At 42.7% G+C, this 18,875-nt stretch overlaps 1 protein-coding gene across 4 annotated transcripts in view; it reads right to left on the bottom strand.

The window, feature by feature from the left end:
• Nucleotides 1-18,257, bottom strand: part of LOC109867273 (SLIT-ROBO Rho GTPase-activating protein 1) — a 148,119-nt gene extending 129,862 nt beyond the window's left edge. For all 4 annotated transcript variants that reach the window (XM_031801749.1, XM_031801745.1, XM_031801747.1 and 1 more), the window contains exon 1: nucleotides 17,683-18,257. In XM_031801749.1, the coding sequence (XP_031657609.1) occupies nucleotides 17,683-17,746 (64 nt within the window). In that variant the 5' untranslated portion in view covers nucleotides 17,747-18,257. The remainder of the gene's footprint in view (nucleotides 1-17,682) is intronic.
• Nucleotides 18,258-18,875: the final 618 nt, after the last annotated feature.

Genomic DNA, 18,875 nt, shown 5'->3' with positions numbered 1-18,875 from the left:
TCATCCCCTTTTAAACCTCTGAAATATACAATTATTATTATTAATATTTTTTTTTACAACATTGAATTACTTCACCAATCAGCGGGTAAGCCATTTAATCTGTATAGGAAAGAGCTACTTGTATTTTGTTGCAACAGCATGGTTTAATCATAATGGGAAAAAAACTGGTCACAGTATAGGGTGCGAGATGCAACTTAAATTGAGGGTGAGGAGAGAGAGAGAGGATGGAGAACGCTTGCCTTGAAGAGCTGGGCATCTGGTTATGACATGAATTATCTGAATTAGGCCCACCGAATTAGAGGAGCAGCTTCTATGGAGGAACTTTGAATATCTGAACTTCCAAGTTGGTTTAACGTTGGACCAGAGCAAATGTTAACTAACAAGCTTGTGAGTGCAGAGCAGCTTCAAAAATGATAAACACTTAGCTTTTTGTAGTTTATAAATTCAACTTGATTCATGATAACTATAGTATCCTTAACTAGCATTGGAAAAGTGAATCCCTTCTTCTCTAATTAAACATGTCTCACTAATTTCTCAATTACGTTTGTAATGTCATCAGTAGGTTACAGTAATCTATGCTTCAGAGGGGCGAGGTAGGTAGCCTAAGCACACCCCTGGCAAAGATTTCCAGCTGGCATACAGCAGACGCTGGAATAGTTCCATGTTCACGTGCTAGTCGTAACTCTGACATTTCTGACTTGCTAACTAGTTATACACATGCTGCGTGTATATGCACTGTTGCAACCAATTAGCAAGCCAAACATTTTTGTTTCCAGTTCTGACTAGCGCATGAACACTGCATAAATTTGTGACAGGGTGAGGGCTTTGCAAAGGCTCTTGGTTCTCCGGAACACAAAACATTAACCCATTCCCATGCTTTTAATTTCTTTATTGTTCCCTTAACCAGTTCCAACCCTTGGTAGAAACAAGGCTTTCAGGTTGGGAATCACATTGCAATATTATTATTTTTTCACTTTTATTTTTTAATCAGGTAGGCTAGTTGAAAACAAGTTCTCATTTACAACTGCGACCTGGCCAAGATAAAGCAAAGCAGTGCGACACAAACACATAAACAAATGTACAGTCAATGACACAATAGAAAAGTCTATATACAGTGTGTGCAGATGTAGTAAGATTAGGGAGGTAAGGCAATAAATAGGCCATAGTGGCGAAATAATTACAATTTACAATTAAACACTGGAGTAATAGATGTGCAGAAGATGAATGTGCAAGTAGAGATACTGGGGTGCAAAGGAGAAGAAAAAAAAAAAAAATTGGGGATGAGGTAGTTGGGTGGGCTATTTACAGATGGGCTGTGTACAGGTGCAATGATCAGTAACCTGCTCTGACAGCTAATGCTGTCAGAGGGAGATATAAGTGAGGGAGTTAGTGATGGAGATAAGTCTCCAGCTTCAGTGATTTTTGCAATTCGTTCTAGTCACTGGCAGCAGAGAACTGGAAGGAAAAGCAGCCAAAGTAGAAGTTGTCTTTGGGGATGACCAGTGAAATATACCTGCTGGAGCGTGTGCCACTGGTGGGTGCTGCTATGGTGACCGGTGACCTGAGATAAGGCGGGGCTTTACCTAGCAAAGACTTATCGATGACCTGGAGTCAGTGGGTTTGACGATGAATATGAAGCGAGGGCCAGCAAACTATTGAATACAGGTCGCAGTGGTGGGTGGTATATGGGGCTTTGGCAACAAAACAGATGGCACTATGATTACTCAGCAAATTGGATGCAGTCTGAGTGTTGGAGGCTATTTTGTAAATGACGGTCGCCGAAGTCAAGGATCGGAAGGATAGTCAGTTTTACTAGTATGTTTGGCAGCATGAGTGAAGATTTAATTTTGGATTGGAGATGCTTACTGTGAGTCTGGAAAGAGAGTTTAGTCTACCCAGACACCTAAGTATTTGTAGTAATCCACATATTCTAAGTCAGAACCGTCCAGAGTAGTGATGCTAGACAAGCGGGCGGGTGCGGGCAGCAATCGGTTGAAGAGCACGCATTTAGTTTTACTTGCATTCAAGAGCAGTTGGAGGCCACGGTAGGAGTGTTGTATGGCATTGAATCTCGTCTGGAGGTTTGCTAACACAGTGTCCAAAGAAAGGCCAGAAGTATACAGAATGGTGTCGTCTGCGTAGAGGTGCATCAAAGAAGCGACATCATTGATGTATACAGAGAAGCGAGTAGGCCCGAGAATTGAACCCTGTGGCACCCACATAGAGACTGCCAGAGGTCCAGACAACAGGCCCTCCGATTTGACACACTGAACTCCGAGAAGTAGATGCTGAACCAGGCGAGGCAGTCATTTGAGAAACCAAGGCTGTTAAGTTTGCCGATAAGAATGTCGTGATTGACAGAGTCGAAAGCCTTCGCCAGGTCGATGAAGACGGCTGCACAGTACTGTCTTTTATCGATGGCAGTTATGATATCGTTTAGGACCTTAAGCGTGGCCGAGGTGCACCCATAGCCAGCTCGGAAACCAGATTGCATAGCGGAGAAGGTACGGTGGGATTCAAAATGGTCGATGATCTGTTTGTTAACTTGGTGCATCCATTCTGTAAACGGATGGAATAGTGCAGACTCGTGACAAATATACCATGTATGGAAAGCCAGACGGGTCATTACATTGAGACCTAAGCACATTTACGCCCATGATCTCAACATTATGACCCCTTTGGTTTTCCACAAAATGAATGTCCCATTTCTTCAGCAGTTATCATTGTGACATAATTGCAGACAGAGGACAAATTCTGTCCAAGAAGCCCTGAAATAGACTGCAGGCGGAGGGAAGGAGAGAGCAGAGGCGTTGCATTAAACACAGTGAAGACCAAAGGAAGGCCACGCCCTTGAAGAACACCTTGTCCATGCGTGACCGCTGGCAGCAGGCACACAATAAGGAATATGGCGCACAGCTCTCAATTTCCTAAATGGGCCTTAGAACAGAGCGCCCATCACAGCCATGGCAGGAAATGTACCCATGTCTCCAGTACAGGAGTTCACAAGACCAGCCTGGTGCTCCTGACTCAGACAGCCAGCCCTCCTTCAGACCTTCACACAGGCCCAAGCCCTCTCCTCAGTCTCCTGCTTCCTACAACAGCCCTTTCATGTGTGGGTGATAAGCCATGGGAGACCATGGGGAAACTCTTCACTATTTCCGATACTACTCCAAAATGTTCCCAGCTTGGGCAAGAACGAGGTGGCAGTGGCCACAAGCCAGTTGAACCATTTTGTGTCTCCACAGATATGAAACAGCATTGTATTTTTCCATAACTAAAGGACAGAGGGTTGCTCCTTTTGGCTCCAGGCTATAATAAAAATCAGGTTTAGAGGATACAAAGGAGACGAGGACTCTGGCTGACATTTCATTGACTGCTGCTTTTTAAAGAGCAGCTTCCCCCTCTCGTCTCCTCACGGTGGTCCTGGACGTCAGTTTGAGGCTGCCTTCGCTGAAGTGGTGGCCTTTAGCTATTGATTACGGTGACAGTCAGCTCTAAGCCTCCTTTCCCACAAGAGGGGCAATTCCACAGTAAAAGAATGATGCTGAGAAATCAGCTTTTTCACTTTAAAATGTCAATCCAAAAACAATTATCACTAAGTTAAAGAAAACATACAACTCTAAAAACACATTTACTTGAAGAACAGTGCATATGCAAAGTTTGGTAACAGAATGACGGTTTGTGCTGTTGGTGCAGTCATTCTGTTACCAAACTTTGCATCTGCACGTTTCTTGTAAAGCAATCAGTGGAAATTGTTAAAAGTCATCCTTGTGCATAGAGTTGTATGGTTTGTTTAACTTTGCTATCATTGGTTTTTGTTTGGAACACATTTTAAAGCAAAAAATCTCAGCATCACTCTGTTACCATGGAAATTCCCAGAGTCAAAGGATCAGTCAACATACAGTACCAGTCAAATGTTTGGACACACCTACTCATTCGTTTTTTACTATTTTCTACATTGTAGAATAATAGAAGACATCAAAACAATGAAATAACACATGGAATCATGTATTAATTAAATTTGAGATTCTTCAAAGTTGCCACCCTTTGCTTTGATGACAGCTTTGCACACTCTTAGAGAATGCCAAACCAGCTTCATGCAGTAGTCACCTGGAATGCATTTCAATTAACAGGTGTGCCTTGTTCCAAGTGAATGTGGAACTTCTATCCTTCTTAATGCATTTGAGCCAATCAGTTGTGTTGACAAGGTAGGGGTGGTATACAGAAGATACCAAATAGGGCTAACAGACCAAGTCCATATTATGGCAAGAACAGCTCAAATAGCAAAAGAGAAATGACAGTCCATCTTTACTTTATGACATGAAGGTCAGTTGATATGGAACATTTCAAGAACTTTGAAAGTTTCTTCAAGTGCAGTCTCAAAAACAATTAAGAACTATGATGAAACTGGCTCTCATGAGGACCACCACAAAGAAAGACCCAGAGTTAACTCTGCTGCAGAGGATAAGTTCATTAGTTACCAGCCTCAGAAATTTGCCTATGATCAAATTAAAAGAAGCAGTTTATCGAAAAACTGTGAATGCCCCTTTTACATTCTTCTTGAGTGTCCACTTTGGCTAAAACTCTTTGCTCTACTTGGGTCAATGACTTAACAGTAACAGAACTGAACAAAACAGCATCAGGCAGGCACAGTCTATTTCCAGACAAACGTGAGTTGAAAGACTAACAGGGATTGCTGTGTGCCTGCTGCTAGTGCCCTGCCAGTCTCAATCATTAGAAACATGAGCCTACAGGGACTCACTGTGCTCCACTTTCATTCTAACTTTTAAAAGAAGAAACCAAAAATATTTTGTACGAATTCACCTGGTCAGTCTGTCATGGAAAGAGAACGTGTTCCAAATGTTTTGTACACTCAGTGTATAATATGGGAACAGGGTGCTACTTGGAATGCAGACAGGGAAACCATAGGGAACACACAAAACCAGAGCAAGTAAGCTTAGTTTTTGGCTGCACCTTTACAGTGGAGGACACGATTGAGTCTTACATATAGAGCCTTACATAATGGATAACACTGATGGATAGCACTGTGTACATCAGTAACATTAGACAGTAAGGACACAAGGAGGTTTGGCCAAACAGCCATGATATCGAAGACAAAATGTCAGGAAATATTGAGCAAAATAATCAGACTCATCATAAAAGAGGCCACGATGTTTGGTTAGACACTGAAGAGAATGATATTAGTTTACCTGATTTGGAGATGAACGAACCCCATTTGTCAACGAGAAGGCATCATCATAATCATCATGTCATCACTGTGACACACTAAACAGTCTCCTCTCTGAACGCATCTATAATGCATGGGATGACTTCATGACTCAATAGTGTACATGCCTTGGTAATGAAGTGGTTTCAGTACAGTGTCATTATGTTACCTTTCTTATGCACTTACAGTACCAACAATGTAGCTCATGTTTATAATGCATCTAGGGCCAGTTTCCCAGACAAAGATTAAGACTAATCCTGGACTAAGAGATATTCCACATTGAAATAGCCTCTTATTTTAGCCCAGGACTAGCCTTAATCTGTGTCTGGTTAACCGGCCCCTAGAGTAAACCCAAGTGCTGAAATGGTTGTGTCTTTTAAAACAGGGAAGAAGTGGGGAGACTTGTTGAGGACATGTAGCTGTAGCTGTTACAGGACAAGCCGGGTACCTGAGCCGAGCAACAACAGCTTGTGGACCCATTGCTGTGGTCACTCTGGCTTTAAAAATAGAAAGGAGGAAGCCAAAGTGGCAGATGTCACATTGTTTAAGCAAATGGAGGAAATAGAGGGGACTGGGACCGCCTGCCTCAGCCTGCCTTGTAGGATGTTTACACTTGTCTTAAAGAGAGCCTCCACCGCAAAACACATAAACAGCTTACCTCCACACAAGAAATTAGTTTGCTAAACACGAACACAGATTAAAAAGACTAGTTAACTGTGAGACAGAGGCGATGACCTGAACCGTCTAATTCCTAGTCTGACCTCATCCGTCTGTCTGCCCATTCACCCAAAAGATTTACACCCAACAGACAGGCTGTTGGTCTGTTTGTATGTCCATTTGCCCATGCGTCCCAAATAGTTACACCCAACTCAGCTGCAGGCAGCAGCCTCGCCCAACAGACAGGCTAGGGATCTGTCTGTCCTTCCATCTGTCGGTTCTCTCAGGAGGTTCAAAGGAATGGAGTGGCTGCCAGGCAGGGTGGGTGAAATCCCACCAGCCTTGCTCAACAGCGTGGTCCAATTTCATTAACGCCGCATATCTCATATCAGCACTGATGCAGAGCAGCTCCACGCAGCCAAATCATGATTCCCATCCAGCAAATGACCGGGCTCTCCGGTGAGGTCTGGTCTAAACCAGACATCCCACTCCATGGCTAACACCACAAGCAGAGAGAGAGGGGGAGAGAAATAGTGCCAGCCTCAAACTCTGCAAGAGGAATGGTCTCTTTATTCATATATCCCTTCCATGATTTATTTCATTCACTCTTTGGTAGAGAAGTGTAGTGAATATATAATGTGTGGCTTGCATTTACTGGGTTATGGAGTAGAATGGAATTCAAATAACCAGTGTCCGTTACAGCCAAAGACAAAAGGGTTCCTTTTCTTTCATCGGTTACCCCTGCATCAGTGCCACTTGAGTTACAGTTTTATTGTTTTGGGATGGGGTCGAGCTCAGGGTTGGGCATGGGAGGAGGCTGCACTGTTGTCCTGATGGCTTTTGTGGACTGAGTGAAAAGCACAGCAGGGGGAGGTTTATTCAAACGGCAGAAAGAGCGAGTGACCACAGATGGTGCAGTCAATAACCTACCGCCCACACCCATCTCCATACCACCAGGGGTGAAGACAGCAAAGCACACAAGCAAGGGAGCACACCTCAGCACAAAGCAGAGGGGGCCGGCGAGACAGATGGTAGGTGTATGAGTGTGGTAATTGTAAGACAACGTCCTGTAGGAAGTGAGAATTCCATTAATCCCAATCTTTATTAATACCTCCGAGTCATTAGTGAGCACACTGGTGATGACCTGAGTTTAAACAGGGGTAGGGGTTGAGCACTGTTAACAGGTTCCCTGTTACTGTTAATAATATCCGTTTCAAATCAACACGAAAAGCAGCCAACTTTAAAACTCACATTTTTTGCCACCTTTTCTTTATATTGCCGGTAACAAACCTGTACTTTTGTCTGCCAAGCGAGGTAGTCATGAATGTGGTAAAGTTCTGTCTGTGACTTAGTATAAAATGTAGCCGTAATGCTGAAGCGGCATTGGCACGCACTACGCTCTTGATGGTTGCTAGACAGCTCCCATTACTAGGCTGTTACCATCCTTGTGGCAGTTCTAAACTTTGCGAGGCATGTCACTTCACCCATCATGTCGCATAGCCCACCACGATGCATGACCTGTTTTCTTAACCAGAACTGGATGGATCCATAAAGAATAACCGTGGGAATGAATATCCCTGAATGACGAAAATATGGGCTAATGCAATTGAAATGGGCTAATGCAATTGAAGTCATGTAGCAAATTGTTGCTTACCGAAACTCCCACAGCAGGGCTGGCATTATGGGCGGACCTTAGGGGGCCTGGCCCGCCCTAACGCACCTCATTGCCCGTCCAAATAAAAAAATATTAATATTGCTTCACAGTAGGTATGGTGTTCTTTGGATGCAACTCAGCATTCTTTGTCCTCCAAACACGACGAGTTGAGTTTTTACCAAAAAGTTATATTTTGGTTTCATCTGACCATATGACACTCTCACAATCTTCTTCTGGATCATCCAAATGCCCTCTAACAAACTTCAGACGGGCCTGGACATGTACTGGCTTAAGCAGGGGGACAAGTCTGGCACTGCAGGATTTGAGTCTCTGGCGGCGTAGTGTGTTACTGATGGTAGGCTTTGTTACTTTGGTCCCAGCTCTCTGTAGGTCATTCACTAGGTCCCCCCGTGTGATTCTGGGATTTTTGCTCACCGTTCTTGTGATCATTTTGACCCCACGGGGTGAGATCTTGCGTGGAGCCCCAGATCGAGGGAGATTATCAGTGGTCTTGTATGTCTTCCATTTCCTAATAATTGCTCCCACAGTTGATTTCTTCCAACCAAGCTGCTTACCTATTGCAGATTCAGTCTTCCCAGCCTGGTGCAGGTCTACAATTTTGTTTCTGGTGTCCTTTGACAGCTCTTTGGTCGTAGTGAAGTTTGGAGTGTGACTGTTTGAGGTTGTGGACAGGTGTCTTTTATACTGATAACAAGTTCAAACAGGTGCCATTAATACAGGTAACGAGTAGAGGACAGAGGATCCTCTTAAAGAAGAAGTGTGTGGTCTGTGAGAGCCAGAAATCTTGCTTGTTTGTAGTTGACCAAATACTTATTTTCCACCATAATTTTCAAATAAATTCATTAAAAATCCTATAATGTGATTTTCTGGATTTTTTATCTCATTTTGTCTGTCAGTGTTGAAGTGTACCTATGATGAAAATTACAGGCATGTCATCTTTTTAAGTGGGAGAATTGCACAATTGGTGGCTGACTAAATACTTTTTTGCCCCACTGTATAGTAAGACAGTGGGCTCACTCTGTCTAGAATAAGCCCAATGCGTTTCTTGCAAATTGGAAAAGAAAGTTGGCAGGTGCACAGTTAGGATGCTGGCTTCCCCTAAAGTAAATGAGATCACTTGTTTTGGTACTGCCCATATATAAAACTTGTTTTTGGTCGCAGCTTTAGGAATGGCTGAAAAATTGCAACATTTACGTGTAGCCAACTCTGCAAATAGTGCTGCTGGGAGATTTGAGATAATCGATCGGTAATATAATAGTTTTCGTAAATGAAAGATTTTTTGATATCTGTAAAAACTGCAGAGCGTTCAGAAAGTATTCAGACCCCTTGACTTTTTCCACAGTTACATTACAACCTTATTCTAAAATGTATTAAATAAAATGTTTTTCCCTCATCGAACTACACACAATACCTGACTCCTCCCGTCTCAGCCTCCAGTATTTATGCTGCAGTAGTTTGTGTCGGGGGGCTAGGGGCTAGTTTGTTATGTCTGGAATACTTCTCATGTCCTATCCGGTGTTCTGTGTGAATTTAAGTATGCTGTCTCTAATTCTCTCTCTCTTTCTCTCAGAGGACCTGAGCCCTAGGACCAAGCCTCAGGACTACCTGGCATGATGACTCCTTGCTGTCCCCAGTTCACCTGGCCATGCTGCTGCTCCAGTTTCAACTGTTCTGCCTGTGATTATTATTATTTGACCATGCTGGTCATTTATGAACATCTTGGCCATGTTCTGTTATAATCTCCACCCGGCACAGCCAGAAGAGGACTGGCCACCCCACATAGCCTGGTTCCTCTCTAGGTTTCTTCCTAGGATTTGGCCTTTCTAGGGAGTTTTTCCTAGCCACCGTGCTTCTACAACTGCATTGCTTGCTGTTTGGGGTTTTAGGCTGGGTTTCTGTACAGCTCTTTGAGATATCAGCTGATGTACGAAGGGCTATATAAATACAAAAAAAACTGAAATACCTTATTTACATACAGCCGTGGCCAAAAGTTGAGAATGACACAAATATTCATTTTCAAAAAGTCTGCTGCCTCAGTTTGTATGATGGCAATTTGTATATACTCCAGAATGTTATGAAGAGTGATCAGATGAATTGCAATTAATTGCAAAGTCCCTCCTTGCCATGCAAATGAACTGAATCCCCAAAAAACATTTCCACTGCATTTTAGCCCTGCCACAAAAGGACCAGCTGACATCATGGCAGTGATTCTCTCGTTAACACAGGTGTGAGTGTTGACAAGGACAAGGTTGGAGATCACTCGAGCTTGCTCAGGAATGACACAGAGGCAGGTGTGAATGCATCTGCATGCACAGTGAGGTAAAGACTTTGAGGATGGCCTGGTGTCAAGAAGGGCAGCAAAAAAGCCACTTCTCTGTAGGAAAAACATCAGGGACAGACTGATATTCTGCAAAAGGTACAGGGATTGGAGTGCTGAAGACTGGGGTAAAGTAATTTTCTCTGATGAATCCCCTTTCCGATTGTTTGGGGCATCCGGAAAAAAGCTTGTCCGAAGAAGACAAGGTGAGCTCTACCATCAGTCCTGTGTCATGCCATCATTAAAGGATCCTGAGACTATTGATGTGTGGGGTTGCTTCTCAGCCAAGGGAGTGGGCTCACTCACAACTATGGTCTTTACTAGAACACCTGAGCACATATAGGAGGTCATGTGAAAAAAAGAATAACGTGCCAGCCTATAATCAAAGGCCCTTCCAACTGAATAGTTCTAGCACCGGCCCTGTCCCAAAATCATCCAAGCATTATATTACATTTGAAGCAATACCTGCGTGTGGTCAACTATGATCATTTAATCACCGTTTTGACAGGGACAGCACAATCACACTGCTTTGAAACAAGCATGGGGACTAGTCTTGATAAATCAGTCAGATTTTTGTTTTCACTGAATATCAGTTTGGATATTGGTTAGGCTACAATTAGGCTGGGGAAATGTTAGCTAAATTGATGTGAGAGCTGCTCATGATTAGTGTAGTGGATTATGTTGCTCTTCACCGGTTTAGTAGCCTACTCCAGACAAAAGCCTGTGACTTGTCTGATAATCAATGGGATTTTGTTTCACTGAATCTCTAGGCCATTTTGTAGAGGTGTACCTCATCTGTCACTGATCAGAAACATTTAGCATCCAATAATGTGCAGCCTATAACATAGTCAAACTCAAAATATGCTATTCTTTTGAAAAATCATTTTAGTGTTTCTTAGGACCTGCCTAAAATTAGTAATGGACTTTTGTGATGGTGTATTTTAAATGGATTTATTCAAATAGACCACTCACATCGGCCCACCCCTACTCACTCTCGTCAACTTGCCAGCATGCGCACAGGATTATATATCTGGTACAACACAATCATACCCTTCAACCTTTCCTTCAAGGAAACACTGATTTACAGCCTCACAAAACAGATTATCTGCAAAAATAATTAGGTCATAATAGTGTCAACAGAGCACAAGCCTTGGGCACTATATAGTAGCGCACAAAAGACTACAATAAATCTGCTACTCTCTAGCTGTTCAATTTTTACCATTGTCTGTCACTTCAACCAGAATGCAATCACACAGACCACAGAGTTTGAATGTCTCATAACCTTCTACATGATGACACCTTTTAGTATGTTCCTGAATGAAGATGCTGAGAAAGAACAGCTGCCTGCCCATAAACGGCTCGCTGGTATCACCCAGCAGCCTCGTGGGCACAGTTAGATTGATTATATTGTTCATAAAACCACTGCTATTACATGCTCCGAGGCGTCGCCATAAAATCAACTGATCAAAGGAAGGCTGATACATGATTTGTATTGTGATCTCACAAGTATCATGAAAATCTCTGTTGAGGGCATTGGGTCTATTACATAATGTAGGAAACAGCTGGCAACTAAAAAGTACTTCCAGGTTGCCCATTTGGAAAAAAAGGTCATGACCTTGGTTAATATTTTTTTCCCCCATTGGGATGGACAGTAAAAAAAAAAGGAATGAAAAACAGGATATCCTAGACGAGTCAAGACTTTAGGAAACTAGTAGGCAGAGCAGACAGAAAACAGACAGCTTCCCATGTTTTCAACATTCTGAGAAAGCATTCCATGAGCTTCCCTTTGTGGTGTCTTCTCTCAACGTCAGGGGTTCTCAAAGTGGGGTCCGCAGCGAGAACTAAAAAAGTATATAATTTTTATTAACATTACTAGCAGATTAAACAGATTTTGGCCAAGGGATCCGTGAAATAAGTTGAGAGGTAATACGATGTAATTTTATTACTCTACAATTGATGTTCTTAACCATGGGCAACATGGGCCTGGGAGGCTCACAGAGATATTGGTATCAACAGTACTCTACCAATTATACATTTTAATACATAAATGCACTGTAATTTTAGCTATAAACTGCAAAGTCCTTTCTGCCACATGGAAAAATGCAAGATATTAGCTTTAAACCCACAACAAATATCTGCCACACACATACATATATATATATATATATATATATATTGCTCAAAAAAATAAAGGGAACACTTAAACAACACAATGTAACTCCAAGTCAATCACACTTCTGTGAAATCAAACTGTCCACTTAGAAAGCAACACTGATTGACAATAAATTTCACATGCTGTTGTGCAAATGGAATAGACAACAGGTGGAAATGATAGGCAATTAGCAAGACACCCCCAATAAAGGAGTGGTTCTGCAGGTGGGGACCACAGACCACTTCTCAGTTCCTATGCTTCCTGGCTGATGTTTTGGTCATTTTTTAATGCTGGCGGTGCTTTCACTCTAGTGGTAGCATGAGACGGAGTCTACAACCCACACAAGTGGCTCAGGTAGTGCAGCTCATCCAGGATGGCACATCAATGCGAGCTGTGGCAAGAAGGTTTGCTGTGTCTGTCAGTGTAGTGTCCAGAGCATGGAGGCGCTACCAGGAGACAGGCCAGTACATCAGGAGACGTGGAGGAGGCCGTAGGAGGGCAACAACCCAGCAGCAGGACCAGCTACCTCCGCCTTTGTGCAAGGAGGAGCAGGAGGAGCACTGCCAGAGCCCTGCAAAATGACCTCCAGCACGCCACAAATGTGCATGTGTCTGCTCAAACGGTCAGAACAGACTCCATGAGGGTGGTATGAGGGCCCGACGTCCACAGGTGGGGGTTGTGCTTACAGCCCAACACCGTGCAGGACGTTTGGCATTTGCCAGAGAACACCAAGATTGGCAAATTCGCCACTGGCGCCCTGTGCTCTTCACAGATGAAAGCTGGTTCACACTGAGCACGTGACAGACGTGACAGAGTCTGGAGACGCCGTGGAGAACGTTCTGCTGCCTGCAACATCCTCCAGCATGACCGGTTTGGCGGTGGGTCAGTTATGGTGTGGGGTGGCATTTCTTTGTGGGGGGCGCACAGCCCTCCATGTGCTCGTCAGAGGTAGCCTGACTGCCATTAGGTACCGAGATGAGATCCTCAGACCCCTTGTGAGACCATATGCTGGTGCGGTTGGCCCTGGGTTCCTCCTAATGCAAGACAATGCACTGGAGTGTGTCAGCAGTTCCTGCAAGAGGAAAGCATTGTTGCTATGGACTGGCCCGCCCGTTCCCTAGACCTGAATCTAATTGAGCACATCTGGGACAACATGTCTCGCTCCATCCACCAACGCCACGTTGCACCACAGACTGTCCAGGAGTTGGCGGATGCTTTAGTCCAGGTCTGGGAGGAGATCCCTCAGGAGACCATCCGCCATCTCATCAGGAGCATGCCCAGGTGTTGTAGGGAGGTCATACAGGCACGTGGAGGCCACACACACTACTGAGCCTCATTTTGACTTGTTTTAAGGACATTACATCAAAGTTGGATCAGCCTGTAGTGTGGTTTTCCACTTTAATTTTGAGTGTGACTCCAAATCCAGACCGCCATGGGTTCATAAATTTGATTTCCATTGATAATTTGTGTGATTTTGTTGTCAGCACATTCAACTATGTAAAGAAAAAAGTATTTAATAAGAATATTTCATTCATTCAGATCTAGGATGTGTTATTTTAGTGTTCCCTTAATTTTTTTGAGCAGTGTATATAAAGTTGAATTCCTGGGGATTAGATTTGTCCAGCCATGCATGCACTGCCGAAGTCATAGTAAAACTCCTTGTATGCTATTATTATCATCATCATCATCTCACTCGAGTTGTGTTCTGATTATGTTCTGGTCCCTGATGAATTTGCCATCACAAAAGGGGTCCCTGGTCCCAAAAAGTTTGAGAACCCCTGCTCTACAAGACTATTTGGATAATGTACTGTAAAGAGAAAGTCTCAATGTTGGTTTTGGTAACGCAAAATGGTGGTGTCAGCACAACGAGTCACAATTACTGCTGGGAATCATGTCTAAATAAAGAGCAGGCAACTTTAGTGTACATGGCTTTCTGGATCCCCATCTTACATTGGGAAATCGCCCAACAGGCACTACTGTCTCACCAGCCATTCAGAGTACTGGCAGCATTACGCCTATGTTCTGATTGCTCAAAGTAGTAGAAGTAAAATTGTAAAAACATTGAGCTATTAATCATGAACTTACACCATTTATTTTCTTCCAATATACTCGTATGCCAGATTCTGCTCAAGTCTCCTAAATAAAACATGAATCTAGTACCACAAGTAAACAAAACATGAATCCAAGTAGACAAGTAGCGTAAACACAATATAAATGTATTTTGCCACAAAACAAATTATATTAAAACATAACTAGATCAACATGGACAATGATGTGTGCCCCCACCCATTGAAGCTTAATGAAGACCAGTGATACTAGCAAGAGCAGTGTGCGGGTTTCTTTTTTCTCATCTGCCCCCACCCATTGCCTTGAATACATATGGACAACAGTCCCAGCCATTCTCATCTTCAATGCCGAAGGGTGAGCCTCTTATTTCAAAGGCAGTGGGGAAGACCACAGGGGCACCCTTTATGATGGTTTGGGACAGGACCCCAGTCAGCAACTTGTGGGGGGGAAGGGCCGACAGGCACAACCAGGCCACGGAGAGCATGCCATCGCTAGACATCAAACCAACAAGAGAGGCCTCTGGGGCCAAGAGAGAACAGACAGGGGAAAGTTGTTGTTCTCTGTTCAGCTGGTCACAGGGACAGAATGACAGATGAAGTCTCATTTCACCCACACCCCTCAACTGGCTTAAATACTAATGAACTATCCATCATTTAATGATAATACATAATATATAGGCCTAAAGGTTCACGAGTGGCGCAGCGGTCTAAGGCACTGCATATCAGTGCTAGAGGCATCACTACCGACCCTGGTTTGATTACAGGCTGTATCATAACCGGCCGTGATTGGGAGTCCCATAGGGCGGCACACAATTGGTCCAGCGTCTTCCGGGTTAGGGTTTGGCCGGGGTAGGCCATCGTTGTAAATAAGAATTTGTTCTTGACTGAATTGCTTAGTTAAATAAAGGTCAAATAAAAATCAAATAAAAAAACCATGATGTTTAGTTTAGAGTTGTAGATTCCTGTAATATCACCTATGAATAATTTCCTCTAACCTTGAATGCAAAATAACTTCAACTTTAATTCCATTTGGTGGGGAAGGATAAAAAAGCTTCTCCTGGAAGATGCTTAAGAAATGAATGTCAGTTGAATGACAGATTAGGCTCTGATTGAAAACACTGCCAGCCAGCCAAGAGAGACTGCCAAAGCCAGACAGCAAAGAACTAGAGAGGATGAAATACGAGGATAAACTATTGACTTGAATAATAATCACTCTTAGCTTTTCTCCATACAGCTCTCAGAAGTTGTCAGTAGAAAGAGTAGGAAATGCTTTATATTTATTTTTAAGTAGAATCACTGGAGTTGGTGTCAGGCATAACTGTCAGATGGACAATGATGGTGGTTGCACTGCCGGTTGATAGGATAGTGGAGGTTGAGAGGGTCCTCTCAGACAACTATTTGTCCAAATAAAGCATACCAGTCCTCATCTTCCAAAAGAGAGGCTGCGAGGCTGGGAAATAGCACATCAAACATATTCCTCTCCTTTCCTCTGGGGTTGCTTGAGGTTCTGCTCCTTGAGTAATCAATGTCTGTACAAAACTTGCCTCCGGCTTCAGATATATGCTTTGGCAAATAGAGACACCCGTTAAAAGATGCTACAAAACTGGGGTGCCAAAAATATTTCAGAACCTTGGGTTTACAATGAATGGAGAATGTTGTGCTTTTAGTAAGTATTTTACAAATACAACTCATGACTTATGTCTGCAACACCAAAGGTATTTGTGTGTAAAATTAGATAGTGACAGCTTTAGCAGAGTTTGGAACAGTACAACAGCATTAATCTCAAGGGTCAAGATTATGTTGAATAAAAGAGCAAAGGAATTTGTACAAATCAAGAGGCTGGGAGTAGCGACTGATGGCAATCCAATTTCTTTTAAATCCAAGTATAGCCACTTTCAGCTCTTCACACAGACTAGCCTATAGACAAAGGATAAGGGAGCTATCACATGCTTCCCCTTATTTCCAAATGACACTGACAATCACATTATATACTTTTAGTTCATGCTGCCTACCACTATTCATGAAAACCAGAATGGCTATATAGGATGAATATACAACAAATCTAAGGTAAATAGTCTGGAACATACAGTTCTTACACAGAGTATACAAAAGTTAAAGATTTGCAATGCAAAGAGGACAGCAAGGTATGCAGATAAAAGGACATTGCCAATATCATGGAACTACTCATGGGGTAAATCAATCTTTCAAAAAAAGTCATGACTATCTATTGAGGCCAAATAACTCAACTTCAAAACCAACAGAGTGAGATCAAGGCTGATCCACCATAGAGTAACAGGTTGTCTCTGTGTGCTATATTCAGACCTCTGTTCCCCAAGAGGAATGCTCCAGTTGTATCAGCTGTGTTATTATTACCCCATTTGGCTCGCTTTGCATGACAAACAGGAGGTTCCGCACCCAGTGTCCCTTATGACTGTGCATCACCCTTCTAATACAGCTGAAAGGCCTTAGTCATCACAAGCGAAGGGGCTACACACATTCCTCGCAAATGAGAGCTTCTGCTCAAGTGTACACAATCTGGTAATTCCTCAAGCAGCATTGCTCCCTCTCTCGTGCCACCCCCTCCCCCTGTGAATAGGTGGTATGTCAGAGCTCCCAACAGCTCTGGAGAACACAGTTCCTTGACCAGGGCCAAGTCCCCATGGTTACCACAGAGCAGCAGTAACTGCCCCTTTTCTGTGTACATTTGTCTGGAAAAAAGCCTATTGTATGTTTGCAGGGGGCTTGGAGAGTGAAACAGTTGGGAAATGAATGTTAATGGCCCCAAGCCAAGTATCAAAAGAAGCACCTGTATAAATCATGTATAAGCACCAGGTTTTATTCTTTGCGTTTGTTATTTTGAGACCCAGGCTAGTTTGAGGTGACAAGAACACTCCAAAGCAGAGCCATTTAAATCAGAACGTTCTGTTAAAAAGGATTAGGACACACCTAAAATAAGATGTGGCTATCTTTACAGACCTGGGCTGCAGACAATGCCTGATGAAGGTATATTTGAAACAAACACAAGGAAGGCAAATGAAGTGAACCCAAATTTAAGGATAGAGCATTTGACAACAGTGGGAATGAAAGGGAACAGAGTACAGCCTGACAAATCGAGAGCTTGATAGTATAAGGTTCTATCTGCAAAGATAATTGTGAAATAATTGGCTTTAAAGTTCCGAAACCTCATTGGTTTGAATGGTGTCAGAAATTATATTTTATTATTATGAATTTAACATAATTTGGGGTATTTAGAGTACTATATAGTACTATTCTGTTCAATATTCTGTCAATAACTCAATGTTGACAAATGCAGATAGTCCCAAACGCTTGAAATGTTAATCTTTCAAACAAAATATATCTTTCTATCTACTGGTAAATAGGTCTCTCAAACTGGTATATAATATTGGACACAAACACAGAATATAACAGTTTGTTAGAGTCTTCTTTAGTCGCCCAATCATATTGAGTGAGTCTGGCAAAAGCTTTACGGAGCACAGGGTCAGCTAGGCTATATATCTCATACTCTTGAGTTTAGACAAAGCTCACTAAATTAACCCTATAATGGGGCGAAATGTAAAACAAATTTACCTTTAACTTGACTCTCGTAATCAGCAATGATTTCTTTATCCTTTTTGAACTTTGTATTAGACATTTTCGGGTCGATTCAGAGTGGTTAGGAAATTCAACTATTAAAATGCTCGTCTTGCTGCACGCCTATAACACCCGAAGCATCACACAGATTGAGTAGTTTTCCCCCACCAAACAACAATTTTTAGCCACGAAAACTCGGCGCCAACTTTCAAATTAGATTTATTCCCTTGTAAAGTAGCTATTCAAGAAAACGTTTAGTCCATTGTTCTCCTTATACACGAGTAGTCCTAGAAAAGGAGGCCAACACGAAATCCTGACATCAATCAATGAAATCACTGATAACTGCTGGCAATGCCAGGCAGAGCGGAGATGTCGCGTCGATGCAACTGCATAACCTTTAATAATCCGATAAATAGAAATCGTGTGGTGAGAGGCGCGCGGTTCTATTGCACGCGGCACCAAGGTAGTACACGGCAACTGTACGTCACGTGTCTTATATATATCGTTCTTTTGGTGCTCTCTAGTTTCCCGGGTCCCACACTTCCCATTTGCTTCGTTTTCCCAGACAAAACAGACTGCAGCACAGCTGCCACAGACTCCGTGTGGAAATGGGAGGGATCGAAGAGGCATAGCGGAAACAAGAGATGGATTGACATGATTTGTATCTAACCAGTAGTGCCAATTATGTTTTCGGGCTAATTTCAGTGAAATTCCTGCTGGATTTTCCCCAGCCATGTACAGGGTATGATCCACATACGCCCCAAGGCAGTGTTGATATTATAAACACGGCTGTAAAATAGTATCAAAGTTGCATCAGTGAGAATTGGAATGATTATACAAAGTAACTGCTACCAGTGGTTAAATAGCCTTGGGGGTTTCTACACTTAAAAATGACTAAGAAAGAATCAATATATTCAACACAATATTTTAGTTTTAATTCTTTATATTAGAAGTTATCCATCTATCCTCACTGTGCTGTGTGGCATTTTCATTATGTCTATGGTACCACACTAGAACCTACGGATCTGTGTGACAAAAAAAGATTTATCTTATGTAAAAGTGGCATCAGTTTATGTACAGTTGTTTTCTTTACCAGGATCAATGTCCCTGATGAGGGCCCTATGAGAAAATGGAGCACATTTGGTGATAAGCATGCTTTATGAGAAGAAACCTCTTAATATGTATTTAAT

This window comes from Oncorhynchus kisutch, linkage group LG22 (genome assembly GCF_002021735.2).
Source record: "Oncorhynchus kisutch isolate 150728-3 linkage group LG22, Okis_V2, whole genome shotgun sequence".
NCBI lineage: Eukaryota > Metazoa > Chordata > Actinopteri > Salmoniformes > Salmonidae > Oncorhynchus > Oncorhynchus kisutch.
Note: the sequence above shows the minus strand (reverse complement) of the source record. Positions and strands in the feature narration are given on the sequence as shown.